The sequence below is a fragment of the Actinia tenebrosa genome, unplaced genomic scaffold, assembly GCF_029948245.1.
Source record: "Actinia tenebrosa isolate PJP-AT-01 unplaced genomic scaffold, QUT_ActTen_1.0 PGA_scaffold8__29_contigs__length_14323225, whole genome shotgun sequence".
NCBI lineage: Eukaryota > Metazoa > Cnidaria > Anthozoa > Actiniaria > Actiniidae > Actinia > Actinia tenebrosa.
Window position 1 is genome coordinate 5,637,736 of NW_028292585.1, and position 19,840 is coordinate 5,657,575.

Consider the following 19,840-nt stretch of genomic DNA (forward strand, 5'->3'; position numbering starts at 1 on the left):
TAAATTAAAACAACAAACAAGTGTAAGTTTGAGATTTATGAGGTGAAAAATGTAAAGAAATACCATGATCAAACGAATTAAAATTTAAATAGATTGGAAATGTGCAACCTAATGAATTATTTAAATGCTACTATTTGATAAATAATTATGTATCATTTGGTTTGCCAATAAAAATTATCGCCATATAACTGTTATCGTTTATATCAAAAATAAATATTCTTGGATTTTAGTTAATTTATTTAACTTTTTATTAATTTATATCTGTCCCATGTTGGGTTTTTCTTTGATCATGAAATGTTAAAACTCTGAACTATGCTTGATTTTGACAGAGCAGAAAAACGACAAGGCTGCTACTTTCACATTTTTTTTCTTTATCTCTCATTCATGCTAAAAAACGTTTAGTGTTTCATTCGTGTCTCTTGTGCTTTAAACTTTTCACAAAATTCTGCTAACCTTGAGCAATTCTACTTCGAGGTATTAGGAAAATGTTAGTTTTGTGCTGATTAAAATATCATCTCTCCCAACGTTTAGGGCGTTATATCTCAAATACGCATTCCTTAAATTTCCCCAAATTTTGGTATACATTGTTAATAAGCCCTAAAAGAGCCTGTTTATGAAATATAAAGCTTATTAACGCATAAACGTCGAAAGTAGAACCTGTTTTTCTGCCTTGTCCTTGATTTTACTATCATTTTATGAAAATTTCAATACCATATATATGTATCAAATATGTTACCACGAAACTAAAATAATATCTTATGTGAGAAAGGAACAATTCAACCAACTGCTATCCATATCTAAGCAGTCTGAATAAATGGGACTGGGGTGCACTGTCATCTTTTTCTCTCTCACACAATAAGACCATGAGTCATCCTCTTGAATATTACTTCTTTGTCAGACCAAAACGTTGCAAAATCCTATTCCGTACAAAACACTGATGATTTTAAAAAACTGGAAGGAACTGAAAAGGAGAGGACTAGAATAATTTCTGATTTAGTCCTTCACATGCTTGGGGGGGAATGTCTTAATTCTGGTGTGCAACTGGTTTGCAGACTCAGAATAATAATTATAAACTTTGCATTAATTTTGACCTCTATTTTTAATAAATTGAATTGGAATTAAATCCCATCCCCATTTTGTTTCCCATTTTTAAATTTTGCTCAAGAGAATGAGACATGGTCCAAAATGGGAAAAGAGTAAAAAGATCTTTGCAAAAGTAGTAAAAGCTATTTGTGGACACACTAACGGGGACCACTGACCAATCAAATAACAGCAAACTAGACAAAAATTGAACTGATAGCAGTGTTAGCCAATCAGATTATTACTATCTCACACTCTTATTTACATCAAATGGGTTATCTGATTGACTGGTTGAACTAAATTAAACTATGTAATATTGAACTAAATGTTGCAATATGATTGGTTAATGATACTAGTTTATCGAAGTGATCTTATTGAAGCAAGGGCGGATCCAGGGGGAGGGTCGGGGGGGTCGCGACTCCCCGGTCATTCCTGAGGTCAAATGGGCTTCCTGTGGCAAAAATGCGACTGGGATTCCTTTGCCCACAAAATTTACCCCTGAGATCCCCCCTTCAAAAAATTCTGGATCCGCCCTTGTGAAGCATCCACACAGTAATGTGGGCAACAAAATCAAATAATTTGTCGCGCAACGTTGTGCTGGAATTTGCAGAGCAAATGATGCTTGTATTGCCACATACTAGGCATGAAACAAATTTGCATTGTTTTGTGAAGTACACTTGAACCTGTCTACTTTTTGCAATGACGAAAATTTGTTGCGCATGGAGTGGCAACCAGCATTTGCTATGCAGTTTGCAATGCAATAACTTTGCACTACAATATGCACCACTTTGTTGTCGTATTAATTACCGCACCTTTAATCAAGCGATTTTATTGCCTCTGCCCTATACGGCACAGATAGCCAAACAGTGCATGCAACATATCTAAAGATTATACATATAAATCCAAATAATAGGAGAGCCATTTCTTTGTCATTTCTTATCCTCTCAGGTCAAGACAATCAAATTTTTCATTTTTTTCCTTTTAAAATTTCCACTTTTTCATCATTTCTAAATATTAATAATCTAAAAACAAAAAAATGTCAAACCCATACTGCAAATTGCTTCACAATATTTGAGGCTCTGTTCCTTGCTAAATGATCTAAGTTTGTTTGTACTTGGTCAGCTTCACCACCTTCTCCTTCTTCTTGCTCTTTTTCTTCTTCTTCGTTTTCTTTTTCCTCCTCATCTTCAACTTCTTCACAGAGTTCTTCTTTTGGTATCGCTTTTTTTGTGTACCACTTCGTTTGAGGTCGCTTGAATTTTGGATGTAGGAACTTATAATAGACAACCATCATTAACAAGCCAAGTGTGTAGGATATGAAAATGACTGACAAGCCAGCCAGTTCTAATTTTAATGAAATCTCTCGGTATGCATTTGTAAACCACAGAGAACAAAAAATAATTGCTTCAATGGCAGTCAAGCTATAATAAATGATCGCCCATTTTATTGTTTTTGCTGCATCGAGAACGAAAAAGCAAAATGTGTGAATGTATGCAATGACGACTCGGATAAAGAACTGCATTGGTTTTTGTCCTGGAAAAAACCCGACTTTCTGGGACTTCATTAAAGCAAAAACAATAACAAAGTGCAGGAATAGGACTAGAAAGAACCAAATATGAAATTCCGAGGCGAAAAACACGAGAACCAAGATACGAGAGATAAACATCAAGGACCTCCACAATAGCATAGAAATATATCCATACCACCTCAAGACACCTTTGTGTTTTTTGGAGTTTCTTAAACATGAGATATAGTTAACAGTGGCACGTGAATAAGAGATAAATGAGAAGAATATCGATGCTATGGTCCACAGGTCTTGTATTCGTGAAGTCTGAAGTGTTTCTACAAGATGCCTTCGAATGAGAACATATAACTGAAGAACCAGTTGAGGAGCATCTTCTGTAAATGCAAGAATCATTTGTAACATGGCTACATCAAGGTTCATCGCAATGTATAGCTCATAATGGAGTGTTTCTCGTAGTTTCTTGAATTTGATTTGGTATCCTTTTACTAAGATTTGCCAATACCTAAACAGGAAAGGTCATTCAGCTTCAATTTGATCGCTAATAATTTTTTTGAGTAAGGGAAGAGGAGTGTTAGAGTATGTGGACAAGAAGGAGAAGATCTTCATATTTTTGGGGGATATTCTAATTTGAAATTATTACGAAAAAGTTAGGCCAATGAAAAAGCCACTATCGTCCTTACTACCTAGGGCTCGAAATAGCGGCCTGCCAATGGCCAATAAAATGACATGCAAAATTTACTGGAACTGGAATTTCCTTTTACCATGCTCCTTTAATATGGCATGCTAAAAAAGTTTTCTATTTCAAGCCCTGCTACCCCTCCCCATCTCAAGCTTAATTGACTTTGGATAGGGTAGTCATCATCAGTGTGACAATGTACACCACTAAAATTATCCCACCTCTAAAAACCACCCCTATTTCAGTGTTAAAATATTTACAAATACCAAAATGGTAAAGTAAAGAATGCACAAGCTTAACACTTTGAAATTCCATGGCTCTTCACTGGAACAGATGAATATTAGACACAAAATCAAGACCAACCCTGAGCAACAGATCGAGTATTCAAACTGCATATGTAAATTCTACTCCTCCCCCTTGCCCACACCCTCCCCCTCGCCCACACCCTCCCCCTCGCCCACACCCTCCCCCTCGCCCACACAGTTCTAATTCCCTTTTCCACATTTATATTGTTCACTCATTTTTGGTTGCAGTTTTAAAATGTTGAGTTGGGGTGCAGTGATTTTGAAGCTTAACTTGCCTCTTTCTTTTCTATAATACATATGTATTTTTTACTTAAATTGACATTTACCTTTCTACCAAACCAACTTGACAAATGTGTGTGATTTTCACAGCTTTCCATCCACTTTCTGGAACCCTACCATGACCTTCATCCTCTTTGTAAAAGAAATAAGATACAAGGTTGACAAGGATTGCAGGAAATATTACAAGTATAAGAGTAAAAGTCCCCCACCAGGGGTCCCCTGTGGTGAAATGGTCGCTTGCCACCTTGATGTCTGTTCCAGTGTCAGCAAAGAATGCTCCAAAACCAATGATGGTAAAAATCAAATCCAACCATCCAGCTTTCCCTCGTTTTTCCCAGAGTCGAGTATAAAATTCTCGTTTTTTCCTTTTTTCTTCTTCTTTTCTTCGCGCTAAAGCTCTTCGTGTTAATTCTTGAAATCTTTCTCTTGGTGGAAGGCGTGACAGGTCGGTGTATCCAACGTGACCATTTCTTGCGTTACTAATGTTTGGATCTGAGAGCAGGGAGATTCGAGAGTCGCAAAATTCGGGATTATTTATACCAAAACTTGGTCCTACACCGTTTGAAGGATGTCCAGATGTTTCATTCTTGAGTTCCTCATTAGCCATTTCGATACCAATGTCATCCAATTTTACACCCTCCGACGTCACTTGAGATTGAACTTTAACTAGAATCTGCCTCTCATAACTTGTGCTCGAGCATGGCTTTCTTTGTACTATTTTTTGGTGGACTTCTCTAATGATAGCTTTTGTTTCTTCGCTAACGTAAAATCTACCAGGGCTTATAAAACGACTTGTATGCGAAGAGCTAAGTTCATAGTAAGATGTATCATAACTTTCACTCGAAGAAAACCAGCGATAGATTTTACTGCCATCTACTCTGTCTGCTTTCGTGTCTTTCTCTAGAATTTCACTCTCCTGGACATATCCAAAAGCTCTGAGAACGTTTTTCATCATAAAAGCTTCTTCTTGAGTGATAGTTTCTTTTACAATTGGCGCTTCTCGATCATAAACTTCAGGAATTTCAGTTTCGAGTTCATCAAGTCCATCTTCGGTTCGGATACTAAGAATCGAATGGCGTGAAAGTTGCCGGTTAAACTTCTCTACTGTTTTGATTTCTTTATCTGTTAGTTCTTCCATCGTAAGTTCTTCATCAAGAACAGTTTGGTTCTTCATATTTGCAGAGCTAAAACTGTATTCAATGCACGTACAGTATCGTCAGCCATAGGATTCGATAGGATCGATCGTTTTATCATCCTTCTTTTCTTTCAAAACAGGAAAATCTTGCAATCTTAATAATGGACTTATTAATTTGAACTCTACTCACGATATTCGACGACAGATTTGTCCAAACAGGATTTTTAAACACATGAGCTTTTTTCAAACGGGAAGAATATTAGATCTCGGTTGCCATCTTGACTGCTCAGGTAGGTGCTCATGGGAATCGCGACTCATTGATGTGTGACTTGTCATGACCAAAAATGTATTGTTTTAAAAGCGGTAGTAGTGATATGATATTGGACTTCTTATTGTAGTTAGTTGCAGTAATATTGGCTTCAAAGATGAACTTTCAAGAAAAATTCTTTTCCAAAAGTTTGTGTAAAATTTCACGCCAATTCCACAGGGATCCCATCAAGATATGCAAAATGCATTTTAAAAACAATCTTTTAGGCAGTGCTTCAATGAAATAAACACGAGATATACCAGAGGTGGGCTTAGCAGACTAGCTAGTGGGCTTATTGTTGGGATTTTACGCGAGTATCTCGACATGCCATAAAACAAAATTGAGAGATATATATGAGTCGAATATAAGTATCAGCAGTGTGAAATATTGTATGTTAGTTTGTTTCACTTCCTTCCATTTTGTTCTGTTTGGTTAGTTTTTCTGATCGTTTTTTTCTGCTCTGTTAGGGGCGGATCCAGGGGAGGTGAAGGTGGTGGCTAGACACCCCCGGCCTTTTGCGCTCAAATGTTCTCAGCATTATCCTTAGTAAGCCACACCCCTTTTCCTTGCAAGCCTTTCTACATTTTTTCCAAGGTCAGAGTGAGTTGCCAAACGAGATATGGACAAACAATAGGCATTATTTATAGACTTATTATCAGAATAGACGTCAAACAAACAAAGAACTAAATTAACTTAAAAGACTGATAATTAATAACTCTCTCGATCACTGTTACTCATTCTTTTTTATACGGCAAGGACCGCGTACCATGGCACGCAGATGTACTTTATTTCTTTCCGCTGTCTTTCTTTCTTTCTCTCATTCTTTTTTTCTTTCCTTCCTTCCTTCCTTCGTTCCCTCCTTCCTTCCTTCATTTTCTTTTTTTCTTCTTTCTTTCTTTCCTTCCTTCCTTCCTTCCCTTTCTAATTCGCGAATTGCAAGTTCTATTTCGTCAGTTGCATTGAAAATAACTACGGCTATTCTAAGTTACGTTTCATAATAGAAATAAAAGACTTGCTTGCTGGTGTGTGTGCAGCTATAAAAGCACAGTGGGACAACACTCTCATGCGCTACGCGTCATGCTAAAATAAAAAACATTGCATGTCGACAATAAAAACATATAGCGAGATATCAAAACAACGACGTTATTTTTACTAAAGTCGTTCATTTTTACTGAGGTCGTTCTCTCGGTGGTAAAAACCGTTTGTCACGGTCTGACACACAGGAGTTTTCAAAACTTCAAATTAGCCGGGCTTACACTCTAATTATTTAATCAGAAAAAACTCGAAGTTATTCGAACGAACGATTAATTGAAATAACTAATCTTAATTATTGTTTTCAAAACATTTTATAAATATAATGAAGTCATCAAAATACCTAATAACGGTTATAGAAATTTGTTAAAGGACCCTATAGTCGAATCATAGAATAAGCTAATTTGAACAGATGAACTCCCACAAGATCCTCCCACAATGTATTGTTTTTGAAGCTCGCAGGTTCACTCGAATATTCCTAGTATACTAATTCATTCACCTGCTTGGAATCTGATCACCATTACAGCCTACGCCTTGTAGGGATCAATGTGCATGGATGTCTTGTTGAGAGAGGTCATGATTTCATCAACTCTTTTTTATCTTTTCTTGGCTACTCTACAAGCAAAGACAGCAATTTTTTCAGGTAAATACTCTACCATTAATGGCTTATTTTATCGTAGTCTGATTTTTCTGTATTCGTTGAATAGATTTTTAACTTATGACTGTCGTTTTATGGGAGCCGAAAATCAGTTCAGACTCTCGCACTGACTTTTTTTTAAACGTATCTGCGTACAGCAATTTTTTCAGGTAAATACTCTACCATTAATGGCTTATTTTATCGTACTCTAATTTTTCTATTCGTTGATTAGATTTTAACTTTTGATTGTCGTTTTATGGGAGCCGAAAACGAGTTAAGATACTCGCACCGACAACGCTTTTTTCACTTTTTTAAAAAACGTATGCTGTAAATATAATCATCCCTTGGTGGAAATAATATTCATTTCTTAATCACTCGGTGTGTTTGAAGTCAATGAATGCTTCATAGAGGGTTTGAAACATTACAAAGATCCGAAGTGTATACGGTGTGTATGTCCTCACGGTAAATGAATTCCAGATTTTTCGGTATTTTAATTTCGGTTAAGTAAGTAAGTCTATTTAATAATCAAATTGTAGATGGTAAAAGACGGGTCAAAAACTAAAAAAGCTTGATTTCACACATCATACAAAGTTGAATAATACTGAATGATGTGGAAAAAAGATTCAGTTTAAGTTTATATGACTGACTTAAAATGATATAAATACAACCGCTATGTCAGGCTGACTACAGTCATCCCATTTTTTTTCTTTAACTAATCATTTCATATGCTCATTATGAATGACAACTTTGAAATAATGCTCCAAATTGGCGGACATTGTACTGAATTATTTGCCGTCGAGTGGAAAAGGGGTTGTTTAAGCATGAAGGAAAGAAAGAGCTGAAGGTGACGCCTAAAAATCAAATCATTTCAAAATTTGAGGGAAATTTGACAATTCGATAATTTTAAGCTAAGTATTATTCAAAAATAATAATTACAGTTTCACTGAAAGTGAATTATCGTTGCAAATTAATTAAATTTTTCAAAAATGTATGCCTCTGTGTCAACTATTTACGATAATTACTATACATTATCGGTTAATTTTGACCTTAAAAATAATGGCAAGATACTCCTGATTTATATTTGCATATCCAATTTTTCTTTCTTGATTTTCGCTTCTTTTTTTCGGAAACTCACACGGCTCAAGAACATCATTATTATCATAATGTATCACTTTTTTTTATAACTAAACAGGTTTGGAAAACTATCTACGAACACTGCACAATATTTGGTGAAATAATGCATGTAAACCATCCTTTGTCTTGCTCTGACAATATTTTAGAAAGTTTCATTATATTGTAGGTTTCTAGTTTCTCAATTTTTTTTCTAATGAAAACATGGTTTAACTAAACACGTTTAGGTGTGAATGGGGTATTAGACTTACTTAGGCATTCAAAAAAAGTTAATGAAAAAACCTCTTGTTGGTAAATTTTGATGCCTGTTTTTAGCTAGAGTTGTGATATTTTCATGAGTTTCTTCTTGGTCATCTTCTCTTCTTGGAGACGGTTTTCCTCACTTCATACGCAAAAATTATTAAACTTCAAAAAATAAAATTAACTTCAAATTCAATTGGAATCCGGTGGAAAAAGAGCGACTCTGTGAAACCCCAGTTGATTCCTAATTATTTATTTAGGTTTTCCAAAAAAAGCTGCGAAACTAGCGTATATACCATGGTAGGCCGAGCCAAAAAACCAATTCGACTTTTCCTAGTACAGATTTAACAAACTCTGCAGTTTGTATGGTTTGTTTGTACCGCGATTTTTTTCGCTTTTTTATAAAACGATCGTAATTACGTGATAATTTCTGGAAGCTAGGGGAGTTTTCACACTGTCATGATCAACATAAAGATCAATAATTAATAACGGTTAACCTAACAAGGTCAAGTTTTTGAAAACATGAAAAGCACCCAAAGCGAGGCAGCAAGAATGGCTTGTTTCTGCATAAAATAATTCTCTCCACACAAGTACGATACCAACACCGATTTTAATTTGGAGGTCGCTACCAGTATGTGTGTGTGTGTGTGTGTGTGTGTGTGTGTGTGTGTGTGTGTGTGTGTGTGTCTGTCTGTCTAAAAAACTAATTCTCTACTTTTACATCCCCATAATGCCTTGCGTCTTTGGGGGGTAACCAATCAAAAAACTGTCCCAAATTGAAAGGTTTCTTAATTGAATTTACACTATACCTGCTTTTATCTGTACAATACTGATTATCAGTTTATTCCAAGTTATTTTTGCGTGTACAGATCATCAAGAGTTTTGGTCTTACAGAAAATGTATTGACTTACAAAAAAATGCTTAAAATTTACCTGAGGTCTTCAAGCTTTTATCTTTTTCTGTTTTTTACTTCTTCTTTTTGTTTTCTTGGATACCAAACAAGGTATCGTCAGCATTGTCTGATGAGCCTTCAGCAAAATAAGTGGGTTTTTACTAAATTATTATGGGGATGTGAAAGTAGAGAATTGAGTAGTATTTTTAGATGTTAAGTATTTTCATCTTATTCGTTATATCTATATACATGTTATATTTATCTTATAATACATTTGACCTTTCTTTAATGTATATTGATACGGCTTTCTTGAAAAACAATTTAAGTCGAATGTAACCACCGTACTAAGATAAAGGAGTCACACACTCTGTCTGTCTGTCTGTCTTTCCGTCTGTCTGTCTGATTGTCCGTCTGTCCACGTGTCTGTCTGTCTGTCTGTCGCTCTGTCTATCTATCTGCTTCCTGTTTTCTAGAGGTAGAATCTTTGTTGCCCCTCTGACGTAACCTAACATTATTTATTGTCGTATCTGGATTTTAGTATTGGCCGCAAGTGGATGCAAGGAAATGGATTTCAAAGTGACGATGAAAGACAACACGCTGGCCAATCACGTCTTCAAAACCGTACGAGCCACGAACGATGCGCACTGCGAATCCCAGTGTTTCTTGGATGATCGCTGTATCTCCTACAGCTTTGGCACAAGTGCGAGTGGAGAGAAATACATGTGTGAGCTGAGTGACTCGGATCACTTTATGCATCCTGAAGATCTGGTGAGAAGACCTGGTGTCATCTACAGAAGTGCTCAGGTAAAGATGTGGCGTTGCATAAGCTGCGCATTAGCGGCGGACGCGAGCATCCTTGTTTCCTAAGACACCATCATCATACCTCAGGGCTATAAAGTAAAGCCTGGCGTAGTCTACACAAGTGGTTAGATAAAGAGGTAGCGATGCGCCGTTAATGTATACCCTTTATTTCTAAGATCATCGTCTTTCCCCTGGTGGACCACAGGTATTCTCGGGGTGCTCGTGTCTGGAGAACCATGTCTAGCAGTCGCGCTAAGTTTGATTTCGACATCATCGTGCGTCTGATCCGTTGCGCGTCTAGTCCAAGCAGATTCTCAAATCTTGTCCACATCACTATACTATATTTACTGCAATGTCAAACAGCGTCTGCTTCAGCAGTTCATCATTACTCATTGTGCAAATGTACGCGATATATTTAGGTCTTTATTCATGACAGAATATCGTGATATAGGAGGGTCTTCGTTATCTCACGCAGACGAGCGTTTGTTATTTTAAAGCTCCAGTCTATAGCTCTACCATAGCTTCTGGGTTCTTTGGTTGACCAGCGCGTATTTTTTCCCCAGATAAGACTTTCATGCATAGAAGCTTAAGGATTACAGCTGGGGCTACCAACGTTAAGTGATCGAAATTAAGACTTCTATGCATACCATGGCCTCATTTGCGTTTTAGCGCCACGTATTTAGCTTTAACTGTACTAAGCAAAAAATAAACATACTGACACCTTTTTGCTTTTCAGAACACATGCCCCTGCAGGGGGAGACAGACTTGTCGATATGACTTCATCCAGAAAACTGCAAAGTGCGTTTGTCCCACTGGCTTCACTGGACAAAACTGTGAAACAAGTAAGGAGTGTCTATCATAATAACTTGTGCTGGTCGAGTGCGATTAGAATCTTTTTGAAGTAAAAATATAACAGAGCGCAGGACTGGTTGGCGTAGCGGTAAGAGTGGTCGCCTCTCACCAATGCGAGTGTAGTTGTTGGTTTGTTCTCTTCTATCGGCTTCGAACTCACAGATCAGTAAACCCTGAAACAATCTCTGGGCTGATCAAAGGTTGGAATTTAGCGTGTTAGGTTTTAGGAATGAAAACTGTCAAGAGGGTCAAGAGGTTGCATGCATATCACATGTGATGCTGCCCTATATTCGCTATACGGGTACGTGCCGCCAAACAGGGTATGGTTTTCAGCAATTCTACTCTGGAACAGGGTATGTAAAATCGCGCTCGCTCTGGGACAGGGTATATGACATCTCTCCTCTATGAAACAGGGTATCCATTTCCGCAATACCGGAACAGGGTATGATTTTCAGCGATCTTGCTCTAGAACAGGGTATGAATTTCAGCGATTTTACTCTGGAACAGGGTCAGGGTTAAGAAGGCTCAGCGGCACATGCCTACCCTAAACGGGCAAGAGTACCCCCCCCCCCCCTTCCCGGGCGAGTTAGGAATCAAATTAACCTGAGACCCCTACTTTGCGGCCACCTTTTACACACTAACATGTAGTATTATTACCTTCAAGATATCGATGATTGTTTCGACAACGCTTGTTACAATGGCGGCAGTTGCGTAGATCAAGTCAATGGCTACACATGTCAGTGTGTTCCTGGAAGAACTGGACAGAGATGTGAAATTGGTAAGTGTGTTTTATACACTAATGCAATTTTAACAACAGGGAACCCGAGTGCGCAGCGTGATACAAAGTAACAGTGTTTGATTCTGAGACAGGTTTTCTGTAACTGTAGTCGGTATAACTACCCTGGATTTCAAAGGCTCTGTCGTTTCAGTGCTTTTCAGTCTTAGGATTTAAGCTATTGATTCTCGCGGTTAGTGATAAATGACCTATCTTTCTACGAGATTTTATTAGTTTTAAAAAGCATTTTCTTAGATTTTAGTAATTCTAATTTAGTCAAAACATCGTACGGCGCTTTTGGGCTTCCTAAGAAAAAGCGCTTATAATTCTTATTTTTCACGTCTTTCTTTAGATATCGATGATTGTCAATCCAGTCCGTGTGTTAACGGAACGTGCTCAGACAGACTCAATGACTTTTGGTGTACCTGTGTGCCAGGCTATAGCGGGAAAACGTGCGATATTGGTGAGTACGTATTAGTAGCATGTTAAAGGAGAAAAACTCCTCGAATCAAAGGAGATACCCAACAACGTCTACTCACATGTGATGCATACGCAGCTCGTCCAGGAAAACCTGATATCTCAGAGGTGAAAGTAGCAGATTGTACCACCCAAGACTACCGCTATACACGACTTTCATGATTCAGTTTTTTCTGATAGAGAAAATGAGGCCTTTTTACCAAAAACTACCAATGCTCAGTGAGAACGTAAATTATGCTAATCGAAGTAAAACACTTGAGAAGCTGGAAACCACTCCGCTACGCGTCGTGGTTTCCTTTGCTCCTCTCGTGTTCTTTCAACATCCCGCGTGTTTTGATCAGAGTATCAAACACGGAAAACTGTTTTTGATCTTTTAAGTCTGTACTCCTTTAGCTAAGGTAACTACATCATGTTTTTTTATAATTTACTTAGACATTAACGAGTGCCAGAGTAATCCCTGTCTAAACGGCGGCACCTGTCACGACAAGGTGAATGGTTTTGAGTGCAGCTGCACGAATAAGTTCTATGGGTCAAGATGTGAAAGTAAGTTGATGCTACTGATTAGTAGTGTAGTAGTAAGAAGAGATAGCTAGCTAAATACTAGTGTGAGCTGCGTTGGTGTTTCTAATGAAACAGTAATGGTAAAAGGGTAAATTATACACCGTGAAAAGATGAAAAAACTGACCGAGTTTCGGACACTGGTCGTCGGAGTTAAAGAGTAGTGTAGTAGTAGTGGTCGCAGTCGCAGTCGCAGTCGCAGTCGCAGTCGCAGTCGCAGTCGCAGTCGCAGTCGCAGTCGCAGTCGCAGTCGCAGTCGCAGTCGCAGTCGCAGTCGCAGTCATAGTAGTCGTAGTTCGGTTTTCGCTTGATATTTCAAATTATCAAGACCTTAACTATTTTATCCGCCTTGGTCTACGGCTTCGGCAGATAACACGTCAGCCTTGGTCTTGATAATTTACGAATATCATGCTCAACCTCATCCAATAATAATTGTTTAGAAGATATAGTAATAGTGGTAGTATAGAGAAGCAGTAGCATTAGCAGCAGAAATTTTCATAAATTTTCACTCGCCTTATGTATATCATCACTTGATTTTCTTTTCAGATCTTGATAATTGCGTGGCACATCCATGTCAGAATGGAGGCACCTGCATCAATAAGTCAATATATCGGGGTGGATGTACCTGTCCGGCCAACTACTTTGCATTCAGATGCCACCGTGAGATATTTCATGTTAAAGAATATTTTTGATTTTATGATCAGTTTTACCTAAAACAACAACCGACAAACAAAACGAAACAAAATCGATGCGATTGTGTTTTTATCAGCGAGCAGAGACTTTATCAAACATTGTACCACCACTACACTGATATCACAATATTGAGTAAAATACAAAGAGGATTTAGTTAGAAATAGCTTTTTTGATTTTGATTCTAAAGTCCCATTGAATTGATGCGAATATCTGTTTTAGTATATACCAACAAGGTAATATCAAAAATATCAGTTTATACCTTCAAAACAGTGAAATAAAAACGCATTTTTTTGCTTGAAAAACTATTACGAGTACTTCAAATTTTCATATTTATGTGACAACATTCTTACAATTAGCGCATGTCTCTCTACTGTGATATAATCACGCTGGCAGTTGTAGAGCACGAGAAGCAAGCATAGGCCCAACGTCAACACGAGGCGGAGCTGAGTGTTTTCTCTAGCTTTTTGAGTGCCCTACAGAGTGTTTATATCACAGTACAGAGACATAAGCTGCCGTTTTACATTGCTTTTATAAAATATGTTTGAACGATTTTGCACAAGCATGTCTTCTTCCTCTGCTATAAACACGGTAGCCAGCCAATCAGCACGCGCGTAATCATCTTAAATATTTTATAATTTACATTATAGGACACACAGTTAACTAACACCTTTTTCTTTTAGATTTTGATCCATGCGGAGCAAACCCAGGCGTCTGCAAAGATGGATCAACTTGCCGTAATGCCCTTTTGTCACATGGAGGCTATTATTGCGTGTGTCCTGATAGAAAACGTTATTATTACGATAAATGTTATGACTAATAATTGTTATTACTAGTACGGCGGATAGGGTAGATAAGAGAAACCAGGTTTTCAGACTTTACAAGTCAGACTCGGGACTGGCATATTGACCCAACGTTTAATTTTTGGTACCAATTCTTTTAATATTCTTGATATCGTATGTAATTGCATGAAGTCTAGTAAGGGACTGGTTATAAAGTAAAGTGGGGGGGGGGGGGGGGGGGGTAAAACTGGATGCAAAGGAGCTTTTTTCTTTTGCAGGCGCAGTATGAAACGGGGACCAAAAAATGATGACTGATTCCGCGGTCAATTTTTAGCCTTCCCGCCATGTTCTCATGACAAATATGACGTCATCGTATTCGAAAAATTTCGGATACGAAATGTTCTCCGTCCACACTAATACGGCTAGCCGGCGTTTTCAAATTGTTCCACTCTGGAGACCGTATTCGAAAAAATTCGTTTTCGGTGAAGAATTGTTCCGGATTCGCCCGGACTAGTGTGGACGGTAGGCCTAGCCGAACAAATAAAAATTCGGATTCAAATTTATCCGGCATAGTGTGGACGGGGCCTCACAAAACAAGACGGCATTTGAACTTTTGATCATCTGTCAATCAAAAGTCAAGGGCTGTTTCGTATTTTACTTCACTTATCAAGTTTACGTCATGCACGGCTTTATCGAGAACTAATTATTCGACTTTTGAAAGGTCGCAATTAAACAGGCTAAGGCGTGCATACTGTTCAACGGTTGCTCGCAAGGTTGTACGCAAATAATGCATTTACACGGTATACACACCTCAGTAACTTGAACCGCGTAAAAACAAACCAGAGGAATCCAACAGAAAAATAAAAGCGATAAATAATAAAAACTACCTCTGCAACGTTATGCGCACTGAATAAGTTTCATTACGCCGTGAACACATTTGCAGCATTGCTGGCAATGACGTAATCTTACCAGCCAATGAAATGCGTCTTTTCTCTCATAGTCTTTTAAGTCGGAATTGGAAATTTCATAACGATCCATCGGAAAAAAATACCAGTGCGGCATACCTCAAAAACTCTGATGCTGTCAACGGTTGCGCTGTATGTCTAGTTATAGTTGCAGTAGAATTAAGTACATTTTTACACGTCTCACGATCCTACTCTCACGATTGGTTAATTCGTTTTGTTCGGAAACTATTCGGAGCGGATGTGAGCCTTCGTTTTAAACTCAGCGGTACATAGCACATGCGCCTTAGAGGTATATAGACGATTTGTGACGGCACGAACCACGAGAAAAAGTTTTTCAATGGTATCTGGTATCATAATATTTCTTTAATAATAATCTAATACTTTCATTGCGCATGTTTCATAGGAAGATGCGCATGCGCATATAGGACGAAAATGTCTCTTTAATTTCTTGAACAACAGTATAAAATTCACGCATGCGCATAGGTTCTTCTCTGGTGACTATTTCACTTTATAAACTTTCATTCGATCTAATTTTGATATCGTATTATTTATGCATGCAATAATAGTTTATGGCTAATCTCGATAGCCTTTACTGATTGGATATCTCCAAATGAATATGAAAATATCTTATATATTAGTTAATACTAGACCTCTTTACCTTGGGTGTAGTATTTTCTCATTTCAGAGCACTGCACACGTGTCTCATATGATTATTCTCTCATTTGATATTCTCAGTAATATTTGAATAGTAAAATACTTCTTGATTTGATTGTAGTATTTCTAATATGTTGGTGGATGTGACGTCATTTACAGTGCGGATACTCTAACCATGAACACACTTCGAGGTTTTTTTGACATTTTTTCAACATTTTTCAAACTTTATTTAATGCGTTATCCAATCACGACAATCGTTAGGAGTTCTATTTTTAGCTTTCTCATGGGAACTACTGCAAAACTAAATCACATCAATTATATCGTGTGTTCTGATTGGATGATGCCTAAAAGTTGTTTCATTCCTTTTAAGAAGGAGATCGCTGATTGGATAGTTTTGAAAATGTTGAAAAAATGTCAAAAAAACCTCGAAGTGTTCATGGTTAGAGTGTCCGCACTGTAAGGCTTCATTAAGGATACAAATTGAACCAGATTCGCACAACAGTTTTTTAAAAAGCATCATTATTTTACCCATGGTTTACATGAAGGCTATTGTAAAATTGTTTTCTCATAATGACAAGTGTTTAGTATTGATAAAAAGGTAAATTATACACCGTGAAAAGATGAAAAGACTTACTTAGTACATGTATTGCTAGTTACAACGAATACACTCAAATACCTTCAATGACGTCACAGTCATTATAACACTGAAATAGCCTAATAACTTAAAGTCAAGACTTATTTTACCATTCAACTATTCACTTCATTTATAATAAATAATGAGAATATTAATTCAGGGTATATATATACTTTGTAAGTTTGTTTACCTAATTCATAAATTTTCTTTTATGGAGTTTCACTTCAAAGCTAAGCGAAGTTACACACCATGAGATTCATTGTTGTTTATCAGCCATCTCACATTGTTCTAACAAAAGCCATTGCTTGAGTTAATTAAGAACTAAACTCATTATGTAAGCCACAGACAGTACGCAATAAAAACCAAGCACTCAACGTTCAGTACTAACGTAGCTCTGATGCATTTTCACTAAATGATACCCAAGGTTCAAGAAAAAGTAAGTTTATTTATGTGTGAAATAATGGGGAATTTGCAAGTGTAGCGTGATATTTAATTCAAGACCAAAAAAATATCATTACTTGAAATGAGCAAGTCCAGTTTAGTAAAAGTGGAGCGTTTGAAATAAAATACTCCAACAGAACCCGAGTAAGCGATGACCAAAGATGACAATAAGAATGTTGCCATCCATGACATGTGCGAAGCTTTGGACATTTATAACTTTTATGGCATGCATTTGCCGAGTTTCTTTCAAACCTTTCTCTGACTCTAACTAACTTTGACATGGTCTTTCAAACAAATCATGATATTTTTGTTGGTCTTAGATGAATATTTAAAATGTCACGCTGGATCTCGAATAGAAGCTGGTTAGCTTTCCAAAGGGTTAGCTTTCCATAGTTATAGCAAGCGAACACAGTTCAATTTTTAAAAGTTCTGTAGTAACAAAAACGCTGATAAAAGCTGAGTAAATCTTTAAAGTTTTAAAACGAAGACAACTAGCAAATACGTTTAACTAACAACTTTAATGGAAGACGAAAGAATATATTTTTTTTAGGTTTCTTATCAGCTTTTGCTTTTTTATTTATAAGTTATACAAACTATAACTATAACTATAGAAACTCGAATATGTCTGATGTGATGAGGAGTTCCTATTTCAACTATAATTATCTTAATGACCTATCCATAAGCTATGAACAGCGTCTGATTTTAAGTCAGTAATCATGAATCACGAGCCCTAAAGCTAAAATGTTCAGTCTTAACCGTTTTTTTTTCAAGCCCTGCTTACTTTACTACAACATACTACACGCAAATACCTCCAGTGGCTCTTAACCGCAAAAAAATATTTGAAATGTTGCCATTACAAACTGTTTGGCACTGAGTTGGCTCCGTGTGATAAGAGATAAGGGGTCCTTCAAAGTCGCCATGCGAGAAAAAGTTTATCATGACCTTGACCAAGCAACCACGAAAGTGAAAAGTAGGAAACGGAAATTGTCAGGAAAACTTCAAGCCTTCTTCTAAGGTGTTTACATATAAATTTCCTGATTATTCGAGAGTGTTAGGATAAGATAATCTTGAGGAAATGAAAACCAAAGTTTCTATTGTCGTGGTCTACAAACAATCGAAGCCATGGTCAGAGTTCTCGACATTAATAGCTGCTGGTTCCTTTGCCTCGCGTTAGACAAATATACTTGAAGGAAGATCATATTGTTGTGGCATTTACACATAAGTCGAGGAAGAATTCTCCAAACATGTGGTGTTATTCTTTACTGTGTTGCACAGAATCTTCGTCGCGACAGGTTTTAATAGATATTAATCGAAGTATTCAGTAATTTCCATTGACGGCCGCCAAACTTTGTCGCAAGGTCAGTTAGCCATTTTTCCTTCATTGATCGGAAAAAACGATGACGGACAAAAATGTTTATAGAAATTAAGCTTGAAGTATTTTAATACATTTATTTACTTATTGAAATAAGTATTTCTTCCCTTCCTCTCCTTCTCTCCTCTCTCTTCCTTTTCTATCATCCCTACCTTCTTCCTCCGCCTTTGGCGTTACTCTCGTCAGTTCTTAAAGTACCTATCACCCTTCTGACAATATTCACAGTATTGATTCTACATGGGGTAAGATGTTGAATAACCAGAAAATATTTCAGAGTTCGAGTGCGGCTTCTTGAAGTATAAAGGTTTTTCCATGGCATATGCTAATGCTATGACGTATGAGGAGTAATCCCATTGCTCTTGTAGAAATTATTGCAAATTGGTTTTCACATAGAAGCCGGAGTTTCGAATTACAAGGAACAACAAAAATCCATAAATGCCTCTTCATACGTCACAGCATTAGCATATGACATGGAAAAACCTTTATAACTTCAAGAAGACGCTCTCAAGGCGGTTTGAATTTTTTGGGGGTTATTCAACATCTTACCCCATGTAGAATCAATACTGTGAACATTGCGAGGAATCGTACAGAGAAGAAGTTTTGTTGAACGTCAACTAAGGCGTTTCCATGATATTCCATTGGCACGTGCCATTGAAAATTTTTTTTCAACAATAATATGGAACGAATTAGCCGACTAGTTTTGTTTCCCATGACGATCATCCCGTGTGTGTGTGTGCTGGGAACAACGATGGCGGAACCAGTGACTAACGCAATTGGGGTCCCGATATAAATCTTATGTAAGTTTCATATCTGTTTAATGATAGAAAAGTCTAGAAAGGTATTCTAACTCTATGTCACGTATCTGGAAAGATGCATCATTCGGACGTCGAGAGTCGTTTGGTTCTTGTCTCAACAGGGGTAAAATTTGCTTGAACTGAAGAAGTCATGACTTGGCTGTCAGGAATGAAGCGAGCTACGTGACTTCCTTTATGCAGTTTTTTACCGTCAACATTTTCGTCTCCTTTGCTTTTATTAAAGATAAAAAAAAGATTAAACACTTAGTCTACGTGACATATCGTTTTAAAATGACCGATAAATCTTTCAAAACCCCTTCGAAAGGGGTCATTCCAAATGGACTCAAGATATCCAAATGACCTTGTAGTACGGATTTACAGTTGGTGTGCCCGTTTTGTCGTCATTACCTTTCCTCCAACCTTCCGCGTCGAGAGAACGGATCCACAGGCTCAGGAAACAGATCTAATTAGAGTATTCCTGTGGTAAACTGTTGATATATAAATGGTGTTAATCCCTTGAGTTCAGACTTGAAGTCTCAGGCTGCCTAGGTAGTGTTGTCCTGTGACTTCAAAGACAGTGATATTGGGGTTTTTTTTTTACAAATTTTACAAATTTCTTCTTTAAAAAAATTAAATAGCTTCAATAACAACTCCTAGCGAATGATTCACTGGGAGTTGATATTAAAGCTATTTATGCCGTAAATTCGCTTTTTTTAAAAGATTTTTCTCCCCCGTACTGTAGTTAAAACTGATTTCACGACTACGCGGGAAGAGACCAATGTTCGAAAAAACCGGAAGTATGACAT

The 19,840-nt window shown here is 37.2% G+C and overlaps 2 protein-coding genes across 2 annotated transcripts; one reads left to right on the forward strand and one right to left on the reverse strand.

The window, feature by feature from the left end:
• Positions 1–23: 23 nt before the first annotated feature.
• LOC116287708 (uncharacterized) lies at positions 24–5,321 on the reverse strand. Its single transcript, XM_031694389.2, has 2 exons — positions 3,913–5,321; positions 24–3,107 (listed from the first exon to the last, which is right to left on the reverse strand). The coding sequence occupies exons 1-2, from the start codon at positions 5,037–5,039 to the stop codon at positions 2,120–2,122; spliced, it is 2,115 nt and encodes a 704-aa protein (XP_031550249.1). The 5' UTR covers positions 5,040–5,321; the 3' UTR covers positions 24–2,119.
• Positions 5,322–6,795: 1,474 nt separating this feature from the next.
• On the forward strand, positions 6,796–14,371 carry LOC116287710 (uncharacterized). The gene is made up of 8 exons (XM_031694392.2): positions 6,796–6,982; positions 9,778–10,043; positions 10,777–10,882; positions 11,557–11,670; positions 12,020–12,130; positions 12,577–12,687; positions 13,249–13,362; positions 14,076–14,371. The coding sequence occupies exons 1-8, from the start codon at positions 6,886–6,888 to the stop codon at positions 14,210–14,212; spliced, it is 1,056 nt and encodes a 351-aa protein (XP_031550252.1). The 5' UTR covers positions 6,796–6,885; the 3' UTR covers positions 14,213–14,371.
• The last annotated feature ends 5,469 nt before the right edge of the window (positions 14,372–19,840 follow it).